Source organism: Myxocyprinus asiaticus, chromosome 39, assembly GCF_019703515.2.
Source record: "Myxocyprinus asiaticus isolate MX2 ecotype Aquarium Trade chromosome 39, UBuf_Myxa_2, whole genome shotgun sequence".
NCBI classification, from domain to species: Eukaryota; Metazoa; Chordata; class Actinopteri; order Cypriniformes; family Catostomidae; genus Myxocyprinus; species Myxocyprinus asiaticus.
In genome coordinates this window covers 37468030-37488876 of record NC_059382.1, presented here as the reverse complement: position 1 = coordinate 37488876, position 20847 = coordinate 37468030, and the positions used below count along the sequence as shown (strand labels likewise).

General features: G+C 37.6%; 1 protein-coding gene across 1 annotated transcript in view; it reads right to left on the bottom strand.

Moving 5' to 3' along the window:
• Positions 1–284: 284 nt before the first annotated feature.
• Positions 285–20847, bottom strand: part of panx1a (pannexin 1a) — a 33029-nt gene continuing 12466 nt past the window's right edge. Inside the window, exons 3-6 of the mRNA XM_051678541.1 lie at positions 9828–10036; positions 6487–6988; positions 6068–6221; positions 285–1964 (exon numbers count right to left, since the gene is read on the bottom strand). Of these exons, the coding sequence (XP_051534501.1) occupies positions 1888–1964; positions 6068–6221; positions 6487–6988; positions 9828–10036 (942 nt within the window). The 3' untranslated portion in view covers positions 285–1887. The remainder of the gene's footprint in view (positions 1965–6067; positions 6222–6486; positions 6989–9827; positions 10037–20847) is intronic.

The window sequence follows — 20847 nt, the reverse complement described above, 5'->3', positions numbered from 1 at the left end:
TAGCATACATTTTTTATATAATTAATCAATCTGAATAAACACATTAAATTGACAGCCCTAATTTAAAGCTGTTGGTGTTATAGTGGTACTGTATGTGCATTTGTTTTATTTATGTGTTTACTAAAAGAGCTGAACTCTGTAGATTCCAGGAGTTAATTATTTTGTATTGAACTTGGAATTTTCCTTTAACTTCTGCTCAAAAACATCTAGGCACACACACACACACACATACATACATACATACATGCATACATACATACAAGAAAAACATTCCGGATCTCCCGAAGTGTAAAATCAGTGCACTTTACTTTCAGAGAACAGAGAGAGATACAAAGCACAACAATTTTTAGGTATCTCTGGAAAGAAATATGCAAAAAATCATGAATACTAACAAAATGACAATATCAATCTCTGCACTACATGAGACAGCAGATGTAGCATTTCCCACAATTTTTTTCACTGTTTTACATGACATCAATCTTCTAATGCAGTTCCCATTTTGTTGTATACAACAGTTAAAACACAAACTGACAACTAACACTGGTGAACCTAAGCCTTGTGAATCCACATTCAAGCACAGATGGAGAAAGTACATGGAAGGATTTGTAAAGTTGTCTGCTCAGGGCCAAATATCACTTGTCCTGAATTAACCTGTAAATACAAGCGTGACAGCATATCTTTTACCCTCCTTACAAATGCATAAGGCACTACCACTTTTTCTACGATGCCTTCAAATCCATGCGAGCAAACATACAACTTTTGTCTGTGTGACGAGGAGGGCGGCCCCAATCGGGCTAATCAGCTGAGGAGAGGGATAAAGGCAGCCGGATGCAGCAGTTTGGGAGAGAGAGACACACATGCAGCTGCCGTGTGTGTGTGTGTGTGTGTGTGTGTGTGTGTGTCTTTTAAGTTTTAATTAAAATATTACTTTGATGGCTAGTCCGGTTCCCACCTCCTCCTTTCCCATTTGAATCCCCCGTTACAGTAACTGCAATGTTTCTCTCGAGTGAAAAGTTCTGAGCCTCTGATTCCCCTCAAAATAAAAATTCAAAATAATGTACAAACACATGAAAATGGGAAAAACAGTTTATAAATACAATTGCAATATTGTATCAACATCAGTAGATAGGACAACACTGACACAGTCCTACATTGCCATGACAACTGAGCCTTCATGGACTCATGTACTATTGATTTATGTCTATTATAAGCATATACAACTGCATCAGGGAATCGCTTCCATTTTGTTTTTCCATATGCATGACATTCAGTTTTAAAAATCCAAATCAATGTGGCATTCTGTAGGTGCTTGCCCACACTTTTCTTTCAATTTATAACAATTCTTTCATTATTTCAGACCGACAAAATCAGCAAATGTTGCTGTTACTTACTATGGTGATAACAGAATCCCTGTTAAAGCCAGACATTTTCTTCAGTGCAAAGTTACTATTAAAAGGTACCACAAAACTGAGTTTAAAAAATAAAACTCTCTGCTACAAAAAAATAATATAAGTAATATTAAACCACACAACAGAATTTGATTGCATCATCATGTTGTATCACATCTGATGGCCATCCTCTATACAAATTCCTAACCTTGATTGTTATTTTGGTACATGTGAGTTTAAGCTTCACAACATCAATATTTCAAATGAGAAAAAAAAATTGTGCAAAAGGCACTTAAAGCCAAGTTCTGGGAGCTCAGCTGTGCACACATTCTTTAGTAGTACATAGTAAAGGATGTGTCCTGAGAAAAAAACTTTATGAATTTATTGCAGAGAAACTGCAAGGGGGAGAGTCCCCACCCCAAATGTATTCCTCCATATTTTTCAGATGTTGGGAGCCTCAGCAAGACGCTGGCAGTGTGGTCACCATAGAAACAGCAATTCAGATCACCCTCTGGCGCATAACTTTCTCATCTTCACACTTTCTCAAGCTGTTCTCCTGAAGAAGCGGAGAAACCTCTGGAAAAACACATGGACACAAACAATCAGATACAATACAAAAACAAACAAACAAATGGAATTATATAGAGGACAAACAATTTAATTATCTGAAAAACATTACACTTGTTTACATCATCAAGCGGTTCATTTAACAAAACATCATGTTTCTCACTGCCGTAGACAAGGGCGGACTGGGAAGAGAAATTGTCCCCGGTCGCTGGCCCTTTTCTGCATATCGTGGCACCATTTTGCAGCCCTCTTCAGCCTGTCACGGCCCCTTCGGCATAATGTGGCAGCCCATTTCAGCTTATCGCCGCCCACCGGGAAAAGTCCCAGTTCTCCCAATGGCCAGTCCACCCCTGGCCATAGAACAGTGGTCTACAACCCAGATATTACATTGGACATATAAAAAGCGTAACCTGTATTTAATGTAGCCTGGGTGGCATTTTTATTTTATCTTGCATAATTTTGTGCATGGTTTTTAAGTAGAAGAGCTAGAGGTCAACCCACAGTGGATTTTGCCTATACCGATATCTAAAGTAGTGGAAAAGGCCGATAACAGATTAATCGGCCGATATTTTTTTTTAATCAATTTACAGAATGTTAAATAATTTTCTTAGTCTTTTCTTACTATGACAGGAACAGACATCGAGGCTACAAGAATCCAAAATGAATACAATCCCAATAAAAATGTATTGTCAAACCAGATATACCCAGTAAAAATTTATATTTGTTGCATAACACAGGACTTTTAAATATAAACAAGCCCAAAATACACAAGGGACTCTTGTTTAGAAATGCCAGAGACTTGGCTCTGTTACAATGTTCTATAATTCATTATTTACCAAATTAAGCTTGTTAATTTGTCCCGGTGGGCCGGCCGTGAAACGGGGCCGAACGGGCGGCGATAAGCTGAAATGGGCCGCCGCGTTATGCCGAAGGGGCCGTAACAGGCTGAAGAGGGCTACAAAATTGTCTATGTATTCATCAGATGAAGAGTTTTGTCTATGTATTTCACTACATGAAGTTAAACAAGGAAAAATGTTTAGCCTATTATTATTAACAAGATATGAAGTTGGAGACACAATATATACACATTTTTTTTCTTTGCATAACCTCGCTTTAATTTAGAATCCTTGAATATCTTATCAAAATATAAATATATGCATTGAAGTGAGGATAAAATATGGATGAATTCTGTCAATAATTAAAAAGGTTAAGATACAACATACCCCTACATGATTGCTTTTATTTCACCTCTGGAGGCCTCTGTTATACTGAAGAATCAAGACATTTTAACTGTACAATCTTCCAGTGCCACCAACAGAGTAACACCAAAAAAAAAAAAAAGATTGGCCACTATCGGCATAGATATTTGCCGATAATGATAGTTACAAAAAGCAAATATCTGCACCGATTAATCAGTAAAACCGATATAGCGGTCTACCTCTTATATGAGCATGTATCAATTTACTAGGGATGGCACAGATCCAGTACCTGGATCGGTATAGGGTCTGATATTGACGTTTTTACCTGGATCGGGTATTGGTCCGACGAGCCCAATCCAAATCCGATACAGCATGTTGGTCATTGACGTTACTGTCAAGCTCTAATAATGACATAAATAATCTTCAAATCACCATTAAAGTAGTCCATATAACTCGTGCATTTTATTCAGGCTCTTACAGTCATCCAAAGCTTTCTGAATTTCAAAAGGCTGTGTTTAATAATAAATATACAGTCAGCATGCACAGCTAAGTAGTCTCTGGCACCATGCTTTACTGAACGAGTGCCGCTCTGCCAACACACACACAAAAACATGCGCAGAAGCTCGTCATACATTGCTCAGCGGAATATGTGGTCGCTCTACTCAAACTTCATCTCAGATGTAGAGGATCAATAGTTTGGTCCGCCTATAACATGCATTGAGAACAGCACCGTACAAGCTTTTTACCAGATGTTGAATGAGAAGCATATTACACTTCTGTGAATTAGCCTACAAACAAACACTCAAACACAGACTTCCTGGAGCGCTCAGCGCCGAACTTTCAAAATAAAAGCCTTAAGAAATTACAACTGAAATTTATCACCAATGTATAGTAAAATTATTATTATTATTATTATTATTATTAGAAATTACAAAACAAAAATGAAATAAAGAACAGAGAGAGAGAGAGAGATCTGAAACCATTTACAAGTCCAGATACAAGTTAAAATGTGTGAAGAGAACTGGCTTCTTTTCTACTGAAGAATTTTACTGGAATTACTGTTATTTTTGCTGCTGCATCCTGTAGACTAGCTAACAATAAAGTTTTGCACATGCTCTTATGTAATTGTTTTTTGTTTTCCTATTTTATAATGAAATAAAGTATTGTTAGATGTTTTTGTTTCTTCACACAAAAGAGTACTCCCAATCATTTCCACACAGTGAATTATAGATGTTCTAATCTCATTAAGAAAAAACAACAACACTGGTATCGGTATCGGCTGATACTGATAGTTCAGGTATCGGATCGGAAGAGAATCGTTCCATCCCTACAATTTACATGTTTACATTTTGTTGATGATGATTTGGTAATATAATATATAATTTTTAATTAATTTTTTTTATTTTTATAAAATATAAATGATCAATTGTTTGTCATCATTATTATAATCACTTTTTAACTTTTAAAAAATAATTTTTTTTACATTCTATCAATTGATATTATAACATGAAATTGTATGTATAATATTGAAATGAGCTGTCACTGTTTTAAATATGTACAGTTTACAAGTATATACATTGGGTTTACATTCCTTTGTATAAAAAGCACTCACATGGTACCGTCTCTTTAAGAGTTCAACAAGCCTCTCGCAGTGCTCTGGTTCAGTGAACATTAATGAGAGAGGAGTCTCTCAGTTTCTTTACTGCATCCCTGCTGTGTGATTAAAATGCAGGTTTTTAAACTATTTTTTTTTTTACTTTTTTACAAACTGACTGTAAAAAAACAGAAAGGATATTAAAAGACATGTTTATCAATGAAAGTGGAGTGTGTCGACCTCATCTTTGATGGAAACACATTACACAGAAGAAATGTTCTGTTTTAATCTCAAGCACTTTTCAACAAAACAAGCCGATTTTCCAGGGGCCGGTTGCATAGCCATTAACTTAAGACGTCGTCTAACTAAAGACGCCAGAGAAAGCCTGTTGCATAAAACAAGCTCACAGTTGTCTTTAGTAAGACAGTCTAATTCGCATTACATTGTGGGAAAAGACAGAACGACTTGTCAGACAGCGGGCGCTCAACACAGTTTTCCTTTGCTGAAAATATTAGCATATTAGAAAAACAAAATGCTTCAAAATCGATTGTAATGAACAAATTTAGTGATTTTAACCCAAATAATAAAACACGCAAGAAATGTTACCATCGTAGAAGTCAAAGTCTTCTTCAAAGTCTCAACTCAAGCCCCTTTTAGCCCTCAACTGACAGTTATTTTCCATGGCAACAAGGAATGTAAACAAAAGTTAGCCTAGGGGTGTGCTGTCTTACATTATGATCTTAAATTAGTCTGATCTAAGTTATGCAACTGACTGAAAAAGTTAAGACCAAAATTTAAGACAACTTGTAAGACTAGTCTAAAACAGATTTATGCAACCAGTACCAGGTTTTCCAGTACTTACATTTCTAAACTATAAATTCAAGCACTTTAAGGACCTTGTGTGAACCCTGTAAACAGTGTAGGAAAAAGCCACAGAGAGATTTTGATGTTTGATGGGTCATTTAATGTATCATCACATGGACAGAAAAGAATGTTGCAAATTTCGAATATTGAGTTTTGTGGTTTTATGTGGTTCGTCAATTATTTTGGTTCACGATATTTCAAAATTCTATATACAGTATGTCCCATCCCTAGTTAGCGCAGGCACCTTCAGAGAATGAGAACTGAACCAACCTCTTAAACTGCAACTGTGATGGATAATCTTAATCTGTGAATTTATAAATGTATAAAAATATACATGTGTGTATATATACATATGTGTGTGTGTGTATATATTATATATATATATATATATATATATATATATATATATATATATATTTTTTTTTTTTTTTTTTTTTTAATCAGAAGACACACACCTTTCATCTCTGTGCCATTGATGTTGATGTTTGAGGTTTTCCCGTCTTTAGGCAATCTGCTATCCACCATGTCTGTTTTTACCTGTCCAAGAGTCTGTAACAACAGCATGATGTCGAATGACTCTTCTCCATCCTCCTTCAACAGCTCTAACACCTACATATTACAAGACAATGCCATGAAATGAACAAAAAAGCTACGTTAGTCACAGAGGTATTCACGTAGTGCATTCAACTCAGTAACACATATAAAGTGGGGAATATACCCTAACCCTACCCATTACAGAAACCTTTTGCTGTTTTGAGACATTAGTCCTTTTGTTAAGATGTATTCGTGGTGGGAGCCTCCCAAAAGTTGCCACAATGTATCTGGAATCTTTCCCCAAATGCCCCCAACAAATAAAGCAATCTGATCAACACACCTTTAGGCACTTGTAACTCTTCAGCTCACTCAAGTTCTCCTCCAGAAACAGCAAATATAGAGCAAGATCATCCCAGGCCAGTCTCCCAAACTGCATTACCCCTATCGTGGGCAGCATCTCGTAGGGCTTCAAGAATCCTGTGGTCCTTCTGAATGGAACCAACATGGCGTACAAGCACAATGGCAACAGCAGCAAATAAACAAACAGGTTGATGTAGCTCAGTAGCTGGAAGATGCCCACTGCAACTAACTTGCACTGCATGGCTGGTGGTACTGAGGAGTCATTAATAACCACTCCAGACCGGATGTCACACTGAAACTCATCCGTGATGGAGAGGCGGATGTAATAGCAAAGGTAGACGCAGGCTAATATGAGGGCCAAGAATGTGACTCCGCGGCACAAGAGGTATTGGACCAGTAGTCCACGAGAGAAGCGTTTGGTCTTCAAATACTGTTCCACCAGAGGATATCTAAAACAGCTTTCGGTAAGGTCCAGCACAGAGCTAAAGAACAAAACATATTAGCATAATGGTATTGTTATCTAAGAAACACTCAATACATGCATTAAAAACAGAGAAATGGAGTAATCATATTCAGATTATTCGAAAAACACCAATTTAAAGGAATATTCTGGGTTCAATACAAGTTAAGCTCAATCGACAGCGTTTGTGGCATAATGTTTTAAAAACGTTTTTAATGTTTTAATTTCAACTCATCCCATCTTTTCTTTAAAAAAAACAAAAAAAACAAAAAGCAAAACTCTGTTACAGTGAGGCACTTACAATAGAAGTGAATGGGGCCAATTTTTGGAGGGTTTAAAAAGGCAGAAATATGAAGCTTATAATTCTACTGTTAAAACTCATGTTCTATTTGAACTAAAATGTTTAAATTGTTGTTTTTTTTCTTTTTGTTGTAATTGTAGGGTTTATAGTGTTATGTTTCATGGCAATGAACTTGTCAAATTGGCAATAACTTTACACAGAAAAGGTAGGTAAACTATTTTATCTCACTAAATCATGTTAACAAGCATATTGTTTATGTCTTGTGGCTATACTTCTGAAACAGATTGGCCCCCATTCACTTCCATTCTAAGTGCCTCACTGCAATCCAAAAAAAAAAAAAATTTATTTTTAAGAAAAGGAGGGATTTTATTTTTGTGGTAAACAACCTTATGCCAAAAATGCTGTCGATTGAGCTTAACTTGTTCTTAACACGTTATGGGTTAACTTAACTTGTAACACCCGAAGTGTTATGATGGGAGCCTGTCAATTGAAAAAATGTAATTCAATGAGCTACAACAAGCATTAATATGATAACCCAAAACATTGATGCACTATACCAAATAGGTTACTTTTTACCATCAATTCAGTTTAAAAGTTGAGTTATTACAGTTTTTCTCAATTGATTTAATACATTTCTCCAAACTAAGTCAATGCTCTCAAAACAATTCACATTTCAATTGCATAATGAAACACTGTATTCTTTTCCGATAATGCATTTATTAAAACTAAATACTAATATCAAAACCATAGATGTGTTCTCTACTGAATTCATAATATTAGTGCTGGGCGATATGACGATATACATCATGGTGATGATATAAAGTGTCAATCGATAGAGATTTTGCTATATCGAGTATATCGTGATATGTAAATACTTATGTGCGCAGTGCGTTCTCTCTCAGTGGGCAGGGCTTCACGTGAGACAGACAGAATTGAAGAAATCTTTGGGGGCCGGGGGCGGACTGGCCATAGGGAGAACCGGGACTTTTCCCAGTGGGCAAGCCGCGAAACCAGGCCGAATGGGCGGCGATAAGCTGAAATGGGCTGCCGCATTATGCCGAACGTGCCGCGACTGGCTGAAGAGGGCCGCAAAACGGCCCCGCGATATGCAGAAAAGGACTATTGCCAAGCTCCAAATAAAGAGAAAATTATTTAAGAGGGAATATTTTAAAAAGTATTTAATTCACTGACAGAATTACCCCCAAAAATAGACATTACAATATGGTTATTTAATACAAAAACCAATTTACTTTTATTTTCCGTAAACATTTACTATATCGTGATATATATCGTTTTGGTGATATAAAATTACTCATCGTGATATAAGATATTGGTCATATTGCCCACCCTCACATAATATATTCAGCCATAGACACACAACTCTACTATTGAAATAACACAATTATCTTAAAAATCCACAAGAAAGATAATTTATGCATTTTCGTAAAATTACCCTAAATTTCTAGTTGTTCCTGCTCTTCCTCTTGAGAGAGGACGAGGAGGTTTACTGTTAAAAAAAAAAACTAGCAGTTTCACTATATTTTATGAACCTAAGACAACACAGTAAAGCACAGATGTTAATTATGGACACTGATTGTGACATGCAGACCAATGCCATCATTCCCTCTTATTCTTTTTGTTGAGATTGAAGCACTGTAGATCTGCTCACATTGGGCCAACTCTTAGTGTGTATCAGAGATCATGATTAATGATATAATATAGTTTGAGCCTTTTCTGTGTCTTCTTTAATCTACTCTTCCACCCTGCTGTCCTCTTTCTCTCTGCTCACCATCATTCAATATCTCCATTTGGTCTTTCCTCAAGCCTTTCAATGCTCACTCCTGAAAGAGCTGGGAAAATCCACTCTACCTCTTCTTAGTCTTGTTTTTCATCTTCTTTCTCATTTTTTGTTTCCACAAAATTTTCATATTTGACCCCATTTATAGATTGCAAAGTTATGATAGTTGTGTGAAAAATTGTGTACATTGCATTTTCTCTGCTGTGTGCATTGCTAACATGAAGGGATCTGACAACCTGACATGTGTATCAGAGAATATGACTAATTAATTTGTCTGTGTTAACTATTTTGAAAACACGAATCTTGGATCAGAGAAACTGAGTGTAGTGTTTCGGGAAAATGATGACAATCAAGAAATCGGTTTAGGACATCTACAAAGTATTCAGATGGCTGTGTTAATCGTTTTGAAAGTAGTGACCTGAGTTTAGAGAAACGTGTAAAATCGACTGAGAAAAACAGTATAGTAGATACATTTTTAATTTATTGAAGATTTTCAGTTTACTGACTGGTCCCATTGATTCTGCATTAGCACTAATGAACCAATATATGGCTGAGAGAATTATGGAAAAAGAGAAAACTGGAAATATGTACTGTATGGTGGCAGGTTATTTTGCAAGAGTCAATAACTTCTAAGAAGTGCAGCTCTTTAACCAACTGACAGCTCTGTGTGTATTTTATGTGCGTATGTGGCAAGTATCTGTGCAAACTAAACTCAAGTATCACTGTTAGGCATTTGCTCTGCTCTGTGTGTGTGCTGCCCACCTGTGAGAGTCCACCCGGGCAGACTGAGAGTCCAGTGCTCCTGAAGTGTGAAGGCGTTTGGCCAGTTTGATTGCTCTGTTGTAGGAACGGTCCAGTTCTTCCATTATAAAAGTCAGATCAGAAGAAAGCACAGGGGCTCCCGTGAACCGCCAAAACAACCCTGGCACGTACACCGATACTGCCACCAGCAACAGGATATAAGGGAAAAACTGCAGAAAGAGAGGGGGTCATTTTAGAAGAAATAAATGTGAGGTATCCTGAAAGGCATTCATGCTTTGCTTGATTTTTTTATTTTATTCTTTGTTATATTATTTAATGTGAATAACTTCTGCACCACTAGCATCACCAAACGACAATATATTGCAAAAATAATGGCTAATGCTATAAAAATATATAGATGTGCTCAAAAGTTTGCATACCCTGGCAGAAATTGTGAAATTTTGGCATTGATTTTGAAAATATGACTGATCATGCTTTGTGTGTGCTTTTGATCATGTCTTTTATTTAAGGATAGTGATCATATGAAGCCATTTATTATCACAAAGTTGTTTGGCTCCTTTTTAAATCATCATGATAACAGAAATCACCCAAATGGCCCTAATCAAAAGTTTACATACCTTTGAATGTTTGGCCTTGTTACAGACACACAAGGTGACACACACAGGTTTAAATGGCAATTAAAGGTTTTTAATTTGCAGTTAGTGTCTGTGTATAAATAGTCAATGAGTTTGTTAGCTCTCACGTGGATGCACTGAGCAGGCTAGATACTGAGCCATGGGGAGCAGAAAAGAACTGTAAAAAGACCTGCGTAACAAGGTAATGGAACTTTATAAAGATGGAAAAGGAGTTAAAAAGATATCCAAAGCCTTGAAAATACCAGTCAGTACTGTTCAATCACTTATTAAGAAGTGGAAATTCGGGGATCTTTTGATACCAAGCCAAGGTCAGGTAGACCAAGAAAGATTTCAGCCACAACTGCCAGAAGAATTGTTCGGGATACAAAGAAAAACCCACAGGTAACCTCAGGAGAAATACAGGCTGCTCTGGTAAAAGACGGTGTGGTTGTTTCAAGGAGCACAATACGACAATACTTGAACAAAAATTAGCTGCATGGTCGAGTTGCAAGAAAGAAGTCTTTACTGCGCCAATGCCACAAAAAAAGCCCGGTTACAATATGCCCAACAACACCTTAACATGCCTCACAGCTTCTGGCACACTGTAATCTGGAGTAGAGCCCGACTGATATGGGAGTTTTGAGACCGATACCGATTTTAGAGAGGGAAAATTCACCGATTACCGATATAGCTAATTTTTGAGCTGGAATTAAAACTTTTCTATGTGGATTGTTTACCGATATGACTATGCAAAGGTACTCAGAAGGCTTCTTTCTTAAACGAATATTTTTATCAAAGAACATTTGACATTATTATTATAATACTTTGTCAACAAATTCTAGAAATGAACACTGAGAAAATAAAGAATAAATAAAAATACAATAAATAGCTAAATTAACATCAGTGCTGTTTAGTATCAGTCAATTGCTGAACATTTAAATGAAGAATAAAAATACAATAAATAAAATAAAAATCAGTACTGTATGTTTAGTATCAGTCAATTGCTGACCATTTAAATAAAGAATAAATAAAAATAAAATAAATAGTAAAATAACATCAGTACTGTTTAGTATCAGTCAATGGCTGACCATTAAAATAAAGAATAAATAAAAAATAAAATAAATAGCTAAATAAACATCAGGGGCTGGTTGCACCAGCTATACATACGTTACAACTTAGCCTAGTTGTGGCACAAATGGGCACTAAATCACAATTTATGCACTACTAAATATTTGAGCATTGCACCATTACATTTATGTAGGACGTAACCCTACGTATAAACAAAATATTTACGGTAGCCTCCGATCAGGAGTAACTGATGGAATAAAAAAGTCATTTTTATGTCATTTAATGACATCAATGAGTTCATGTTTTGGTTGACAGGCATCAGTCCTTTCGACATATATGATGTTGGCATTTACACTCATTTACATTTATGAGAGAGAGAGAGAAAACAAACAAAAAAAAAAAAAAAAACGTACTTTTAAGCGGCTCTTCAGCATGAAACCGTTCTAACGGTGCCGTTTTTAGGGTGCGTCGCCCGGCTTTCCAAATGTTTGAAAGTCCCTAAGGATGTTTTCACATTTGAGTCTTCTTTGCATCTGTGCATGCTTGTACGTTATTTTTCCGCTGAGCAGGCTTTTTCAAGCGCAGGATAGCCGCCTCAGGTGAGTCAAGTCCCGTCTTTCAACGGACCATGTCGACGTGTTAATTTTACTCATCAAAACATTTATGCTTTTAAGTAGCCTAGAAAATAACTGTTTTAGACTAGGTATGTAATTTTTTTTAATCTTCTGATTAAGGCGGCTATTTTCAACAAGGTGCCGACTGCTTAACGGGATAAATTATATTTTATTCTGTGTACATGTCATGTTTAGAATACATTAGGATTATTGTAGGCTACATCACAGGCCTAGTTTTGCTATCCTATAGCTATTTTTATTTTATTTTTTACATCATAATGGTTAAAGTTCTTTACCGAACAGCTGTCATATTAGATCAATGGTTAATGCACAACTGCACGTTGTGAAATACGCTCAAATTTTCAGCGCATTTTTTTTCTCTCTCATAGATTTGGCTTAGTCTACCTGTTAATTATTTTCAACAATGTCCTGACTGTTTTAATACGTTAAGTAACTTTTACTTGGTGATTTCCGTTTAGAACAGGCTTTTAGGGTTGTTCCATTGATCCTGCACTATTCATTCAATTAATATGTCTATTAAATATTCGCTAATGTTGATTCAGTGAATGCGTGTCATGTTCTATATTTAATGTACAATGATCATAATTCAAGGTGAGCTCGTTGCAGATAAATGCCCCTTTTCAGTGGAATTTAGCGTCAGATTTGGAATATATTAAGTATTTTAAATGGGTCGCAAACACATTTTTTTTTTTTTACTGTTTTCTGAAGGTTGGTTTCTCTTTAGACTAGTCGGTTACAAAACTTCCATTTAAACGACAGTCAAATTAGTCGTAGCGCACATCCCTAGTGAATACATGTTTACACACTGACAACAATGAAAGTAGCTACGTGATTAGCTAGTTAGCTGTAAGCTTGTTGCCATGGAGAGTAAAAGATGGACTTTATTTACTTTCCAGCATTGCATCTCACCAACTAGGTAACAGCAAAGTGTCAAATCAACACTCACCACCCACAATCCACCACCGCACCGTTGTCAGCTGAGCTGCAAAAGATGCTCTGATGTTTACCTTTCAATCTGCTACATTACTGACTGCACTGACAAACTATAGCTGGATAACAGCAAACAGATGTGATAAACATGAGTGGCATGGTTGTCAGGGACAGGGTTAACGTTATATAAAACGATGGGGTGGGGGGGGGGGTATAGTGACACCTGGGACAGAGAGGTGTGGCGACCTTGGTGTGCGCACGTTAAGACTCTTGTGTGTTGCGGTTGTACAGAGACAGTTCCACCTCTAAAAACGAAATTGTGCCCAAGACAAAAAATTATCAAAGCGGCAGTTGCGAGCGGGGTGGCCAGGCTTCGGTCCATGGTGGCCACGGCCACCCCTGGCTCCGCCACTGCACAAACTAGTTAGCAATTTAAGGAAAAGAGACTGCTCAAATCCACACCGTTTAACTCCGCCCTGTCTGCAGAGCCACCATCAGCTCAGAGTCAGCTCTGTAAACAATGGAGTCGGAGCACGCTCTGCTGGACAAACTACGCTATGACACCAATTCTAAAGCATTGTTTTCTGCATTATATGTCCTGAAAAAAAGTTTTCATATCGGTAAAATATAATAATATTAATATCGGCCGACCGATATAGAGCGCTATGTTTGGAGAGGGGTCAACAAGGCCTATAGTGAAAAGAATACCATCTCCACTGTGAAGCATAGTGGTGGCTCACTGATGTTTTGGGGGTGTGTGAGCTCTAAAGGCACGGGGAATCTTGTGAAAACTGATGGCAAGATGAATGCAGCATGTTATCAGAAAATACTGGCAGACAATTTGCATTCTTCTGCACGAAAGCTGCGCATCGGACGCTCTTGGACTTTCCAGCATGACAATGACCCCAAGCACAAGGCCAAGTTGACCCTCCCGTGGTTACAGCAGAAAAAGGTGAAGGTTCTGGAGTGACCATCACAGTCTCCTGACCTTAATATCATCGAGCCACTCTGGGGAGATCTCAAACGTGCGGTTCATGCAAGAGGACCAAAGACTCTGCATGACTTGGAGGCATTTTGCCAAGACGAATGGGCAGCTATACCACCTGCAAGAATTTGGGGCCTCATAGACAACTATTACAAAAGACTGCACGCTGTCATTGATGCTAAAGGGGTAAATACACAGTATTAAGAACTAAGGTTATGCAGACTTTTGAACAGGGGTCATTTCATTTTTTTATTTGTTGCCATGTTTTGTTTTATGATTGTGCCATTCTGTTATAACCTACAGTTGAATATGAATCCCATAAGAAATAAAATAAATGTGTTTTGCCTGCTAACTCATGTTTTAAAAATGGTACATATATTACCAATTCACCAAGGGTATGCAAACTTTTGAGCACAACTGTATAAGCTGATGGTGACCATGCATTATTATTATTTTTCCGTCTTTGTTTTCGCAAGTTAACAAATTATTTTATGGCCTCTGGGCTTCCATTTGTTTGAATTTTTTGTAATTCCCCCCCAATAATGGCACAAAAATTACACACTTTAAAGCTTGGTTAAATATGAACAAAATTAAATTTTTTAATGAGATTCATCGGCAAATTGGGTTTAAGCATGAAAATGCATATCTGGAAAAAAAATAAAAATATGGTTCATTTATAATTAATTATCAACACACTTTGTAAAAACTCTGAATTAAAATGTACAATCCAGAAATAATGATATCCACAGAATGCAGAAGGGTTGGCATTCCCAAGAAGATGTCATATTTAATTTTTAATCATTCTTGTTCTCAAATCGAGGAAAACCCATTGTTACAGAAGTGACAGTTGTGAAAGTGGCACTTACCTATACATGATGAGGTAAAACCATCCAAAACACTTTCAAACCAGCAAACTTTGACTTCTGAGACATTGGTACAGTATGGAATGCAAACAATAAATTGAGTTTCAATCCCAGATGTCGCTAGAGAGCCCAAAGATCAGTAGAGCTGCTTTAAAGGTGAAGTTTATCATTTCAGCCCCACTAGCGCAACCAAACATTATAAAGCTATTCAGGCTGTAGTCCAAAAACCCGGAAGACAATGAGTTTTCAACCCATGAGTTGCCTTGGGAGTTTCTTTTGGGTTTTTATGACAATTTTCAATTTTAAGTAAAATAAGGTCTGTGGTTAAAATGACTTGACTTTCATGTTCGTTTTGTTCAAGAATATAAATTACACAGACCATTACAGTCATTCCACAAATGTAATTTTTTAAGCCGCTGTGTTAAACAAAAAACAAAACAAAAAACCATGCTAAATAATGGATTAGTGTTGGGTGTAATGTAATTATAAAGTTATTACAGTAATCAAATTACTTTTTTAAATTACCATCCCAGATGTGTGACTTTTTTTCTTTTGCTGAACACAAAGATGAAGAAATTAAGAAAGTCAGTCATACACATCTGGGATGGCATGAGGGTGAGTAAATGATGAGAGAATTTTTATTTTTGGGTGAACTATCCCTTTATGTAGATCTGTTTGTGGTTTGTGACAGCTGAAGTGTGTGCGCCCCCAAATGAGTCAATGAACAAGGAGGAAATAGACATTATTTTGAATTTGTTTAGCAGAAAAACTTTTAGAAAGTAACTTACCCAATACTGATAAGGATTACAAATACCACAAGCATGCAAGTTTACGTTGTTGACAAACCATCCATTGTAGTCCTTATTTAGCAACGTGCATTTAAAAAAAAAAAAGAAAAAAAAAGTGGTTTCAAAATTCATCTTTGAGGTATGACTTTGTGTTATTTATGCTGTAGAACAAAATGTCTCAAGTAAATTTAATTAAAGACCTTATTTTACTCATAAATTGAAGACTGCCATTATAAAAACCCATAGGAAATTTCAGTGGGAACCCATTGCAAATTAGCCTCCCTGGTTGACTAAACAATAGACATTATTCACGCTAGCGCCATCTTTGATATTTAATGGGAATAACACTGTAATTGCACGGAGACTGTAAGTCTATCTCTCACAGACTCGTTGTCATACCCATTAAAAATCAAAGATGGCGCTTGCGGGGGCCTGGGTAGCTCAGTGAGTAAAGACGCTGACTACCACCCCTGGAGTTCGTGAGTTTGAATCCCAGGGCATGCTGAGTGACTCCAGCCAGGTCTCCTAAGCAACCAAATTGGCCCGGTTGCTAGGGAGGGTAGAGTCACATGGGGTAACCTCCTCGTGGTTGCTATAATGTGGTTTGCTCTCGGTGGGGTGCGTGGTGAGTTGTGCGTGGATGCCGCGGTGGATGGCTCCACACACGCTATGTCTCCGTGGTAATGCGCTCAACAAGCCATGTGATAAGATGCACGGATTGACGGTCTCAGACACGGAGGCAACTGAGATTCATCCTCCGCCACCAGGATTGAGGTGAGTCATTACACCACCACGGGGACTTAGAGCGCATTGGGAATTAGGCATTCCAAATTGGGGAGAAAAAAAAAAAAAAAGAGGAGAAAATAAAAAAAGATGGCGCTAGTGTGAATAAGGTCTATTGGCATCACTGCTGAACAACTCTTTTGCAAAAATAATGATTGCTTTCAATAAAGTAGTCCTGCTCACTACCTACAATGTTGGGCTGGTACAGATGCTTAAATAAACAGAGCAATGTTTTGATAGTACCACAGAGATTTATATTTTTCGGGGGAATCAACCTTACTTATAGTTGTCTCTGCATATTAAGCTGGGATAGAAGTAATGACTTGCATTGTATGGATATATTCACATCATATCTCCATCAAAATATTTGTTTGTGTTCTGCTGGAGAAAGTCATAGGAGTTTGAGACGGCATAAGGGTATGTAAATAATGAAAGAATTACAGTGCATCCGGAAAGTATTCACAGCGCTTCACTTTTTCCACATTTTGTTATGTTACAGCCTTATTCCAAAATTGATTAAATTCATTATTTTCCTCAAAATTCTACAAACAATACCACATAATGACAACGTGAAAGAAGTTTGTTTGAAATCTTTGCAAATTTATTACAAAAAAAATAAATAAATAAATAAATAAAATCACATGTCCATAAGTATTCACAGCCTTTGCCATGACACTCAAAACTGAGCTCAGGTGCATCCTGTTTCCACTGATCATCCTTGAGATGTTTCTACATCTTGATTGGAGTCCACCTGTGGTAAATTCAGTTGATTGGACATGATTTGGAAAGGCACACACCTGTCTATAGTCCCAAAGTTAACAGTGCATGTCAGAGCACAAACCAAGCCATGAAGTCCAAGGAATTGTCTGTAGACCTCCGAGACAGGATTGTATCGAGGCACAGATCTGGGTAAGGGTACAGAAAAATGTCTGCAGCACAGTGGCCTCCATCATCCGTAAACGGAAGAAGTTTGGAACCACCAGGACTCTTCCTAAAGCTGGCCGCCCGGCCAAACTGAGCGATCGGGGGAGAAGGGCCTTAGTCAGGGAGGTGACCAAGAACCCAATGGTCATTCTGACAGAGCCCCAGCATTTCTCTGTGGAGAGAGGAGAACCTTCCAGAAGAACAACAGTCTCTGCAGCACTCCACCAATCAGGCCTGTATGGTACAGTGGCCAGACGGAAGCCAATCCTCAGTAAAAGGCACATGACAGCCCGCCTGGAGTTTGCCAAAAGGCACCTGAAGGACTCTCAGACCATGAGAAACAAAATTCTCTGGTCTGATGAAACAAAGATTGAACTTTTTGGCCTGAATGGCAAGCGTCCTGTCTGGAGGAAACCAGGTACCGCTCATCACCTGGCCAATACCATCCCTACAGTGAAACATGGTGGTGGCAGCATCATGCTGTGGGGATGTTTTTCAGCGGCAGGTACTGGGAGACTAGTCAGGATCGAGGGAAAGATGAATGCAGCAATGTACAGAGACATCCTTGATGAAAACCTGCTCCAGAGCGCTCTGGACCTCAGACTGGGGCAGAGGTTCATCTTCCAACAGGACAACGACCCTAAGCACACAGCCAAGATAACGAAGTAGTGGCTATGGGACAACTCTATGAATGTCCTTGAGTGGTCCAGCCAGAGCCCAGACTTGAACCCAATTGAACATCTCTGGAGAGATCTGAAAATGGCTGTGCACCGACGCTCCCCATCCAACCTGATGGAGCTTGAGAGGTCCTGCAAAGAATGGGAGAAACTGCCCAAAAATAGGTGTGCCAAACTTGTAGCATCATACTCAAAAAGACTTGAGGCTGTAATTGGTGCCAAAGGTGCTTCAACAAAGTATTGAGCAAAGGCTGTGAATACTTATGTACATGTGATTTTTTTCCCCATTTTTTATTTTTAATAAATTTGCAAAGATTTCAAACAAACTTCACGTTGTCATTATGGGGTATTGTTTGTGGAATTTTGAGGAAAATAATGAATTTAATCCATTCTGGAATAAGGCTGTAACATAACAAAATGTGGAAAAAGTGAAGCGCTGTGAATACTTTCCAGATGCATTGTATAATTTGGGGATGAACTATACCTTTGCCATTGAAAAAAATGACATCACCTTTAAGTAACATGTAAAAAATAAAATAAAATAAAAAGTTTAAATGATACTATGTGTTCTTATCTTGCCTTTTGCATCTCCTTAAACTTCAGAAAAGTAAAATGTGTACTCCACATTTCCTGAAATTTACTGTCAGTCTAGAAATTGAAGCACTAACAAACTTTAGTTCTAATGAGGCAGGGCTAGACTCCAAATCTATAGAGGAATCCAGCCAACTGGAATGAAAATGTAGTTATTAATTAACTTTAATTTTTGAGAGTAAGAGCCAGAACCAATTATTAAGGGAGAGTTAAACACATTTCAGTCCCTACCGGAGATTTTAGACCATTTAGCAACAACTCTCGAAAGTGCACCATCTATCCTTGTCAGCAAACTTATAGTATGATTTGAAACCAACGTCACTCTTTGCTGATACAATACTGGCATATGCAGTAATAACACTGCTTGCAAATTAGCGCTGTATTTATATTCCTCAAACAATGTGGTTAGGGATTTTTTTTTAAACCCTAAGTATTAAAAGTTCTGCAATTAATTCAGCCCGAAGCACTTAAAAGTACAGACAATTTATATATTGTTTTGTATTTCAGCCTTAGGTGTGCCATCTATTTGGTATGGTACAGCAAATATGTGGCACCTTTGGGACTTCATTAAGTGGCTAAAATAACTCTTTTAATCGCTGACACACCAATCAATTAACTTTATGGAACGCCTCTGTGTCATAATTGTGACTGCTTCGAAGTTAAACCCTTAATAAATCGTACCAATTATTTTGCTCACCCTTGTATCAACCATGTATCTGAACTGCCCCCTACTGAAACTATATATGTCACTTGCAATTTAGCAGACAGAAGGACTTGAGAGTTTACAAATGGAAGAACAATTACCCTGAATGAATGAGTCTGGCTTAAGGGTGACCAGTTATCACACTAAAATGTCCAGTACTTAGGTCACCCTCAGTTGGAGATGAAAATGAAATTATTTAAGTTTAAGCAGCCACACACATACCAATACGTGCACAAACATGGCTGTCTCTCGTTTGGAAGGCTACGTCCTCCGGAGGTCGCATTTGTCGGCCGCATACCTCTCGTTTCATAAAATCAAGTAGGACACTTCGAATGCAGCCTTTGAATGCGACCTTCTTTCACGGGAATTCAGAGGATAAATGAGGTGTATCCTTCGTGGGCACTCGCAACCCACAATTCTTTGCTTCATGTTTAAATAAAATAATAATGCCAATTTGCCTGTAAATATGATGTTCAAACGCAAGTAATGTTAATTCTCAAGTTGAAGTACTTCAGTAGGTGGGTGCGGAGTATATAATATGTATAATTATATTAATATATAATTAAAATAAAGTATTAGACTAAAAGTACACCTGTAAAATCTATTTTCTTTTCTCACTACATCTTTATAACTCTCCTAAAATGTACCTCATACATTCCCTTCTAAAGGGACTTTGTTCCCTTCTCACACAAAACACTCGCGCTTGTTAAAGAGTGGCATGCTGTCATAGCAACCATGTTACGTTCCATTTCTGTTTGTCCTACGAAGGCCGTCTCGTTTAAACGAGACTTGTTTAAAGGAGGATGCTCGGTATACTGCAGCCTTCAAAGGACGCATCCTACCTAGCATGCAGCCTTCCAAACGAGACACAGCTATGGATTGGCACAAGCAGGAGTGGACTGGCCATCTGGAACATCTGGGGCCGGTTGCATCAGCTATACGTACGTTACAACTTAGCCTAGCTGTGGCGAAAATGGGCACTAAGTCACAATTTACGCACTACTAAATATTTGAGCATTGCACCATTAAATTTAGGTAGGACATAACTCTATGTATAAACGAAATATTTTCGGCAGCCTCTGACCAGGAGTAACAGATGGAATAAAAAAGCAGACTGATATTTAATGACATCAATGAACTCATGCTTTGCATGACAGGCTTCAATCCTTTCGACATACATTATGATGTTGATATTTACACTTGTTTACATTTACGAGAGAGAAAAAAAAACGTACTTTTAAGTGGCTCTTCAGCATGAAACCGATCTAACGGTGCAGTTTTCAGGATGTGTCGCCCAGTGTCAAGTGTCTATTTTTCCAGCCTGTTGTGTTAGTATTTATTTATCACCCCTTAATTATTTCAGATACAGTTCCTATTTATTGTTATTTACACAGGGCAAATATACTATTTATCAAATGCACTTTTATTACGTATCGTATTTTAATGGGGATTTAATTTA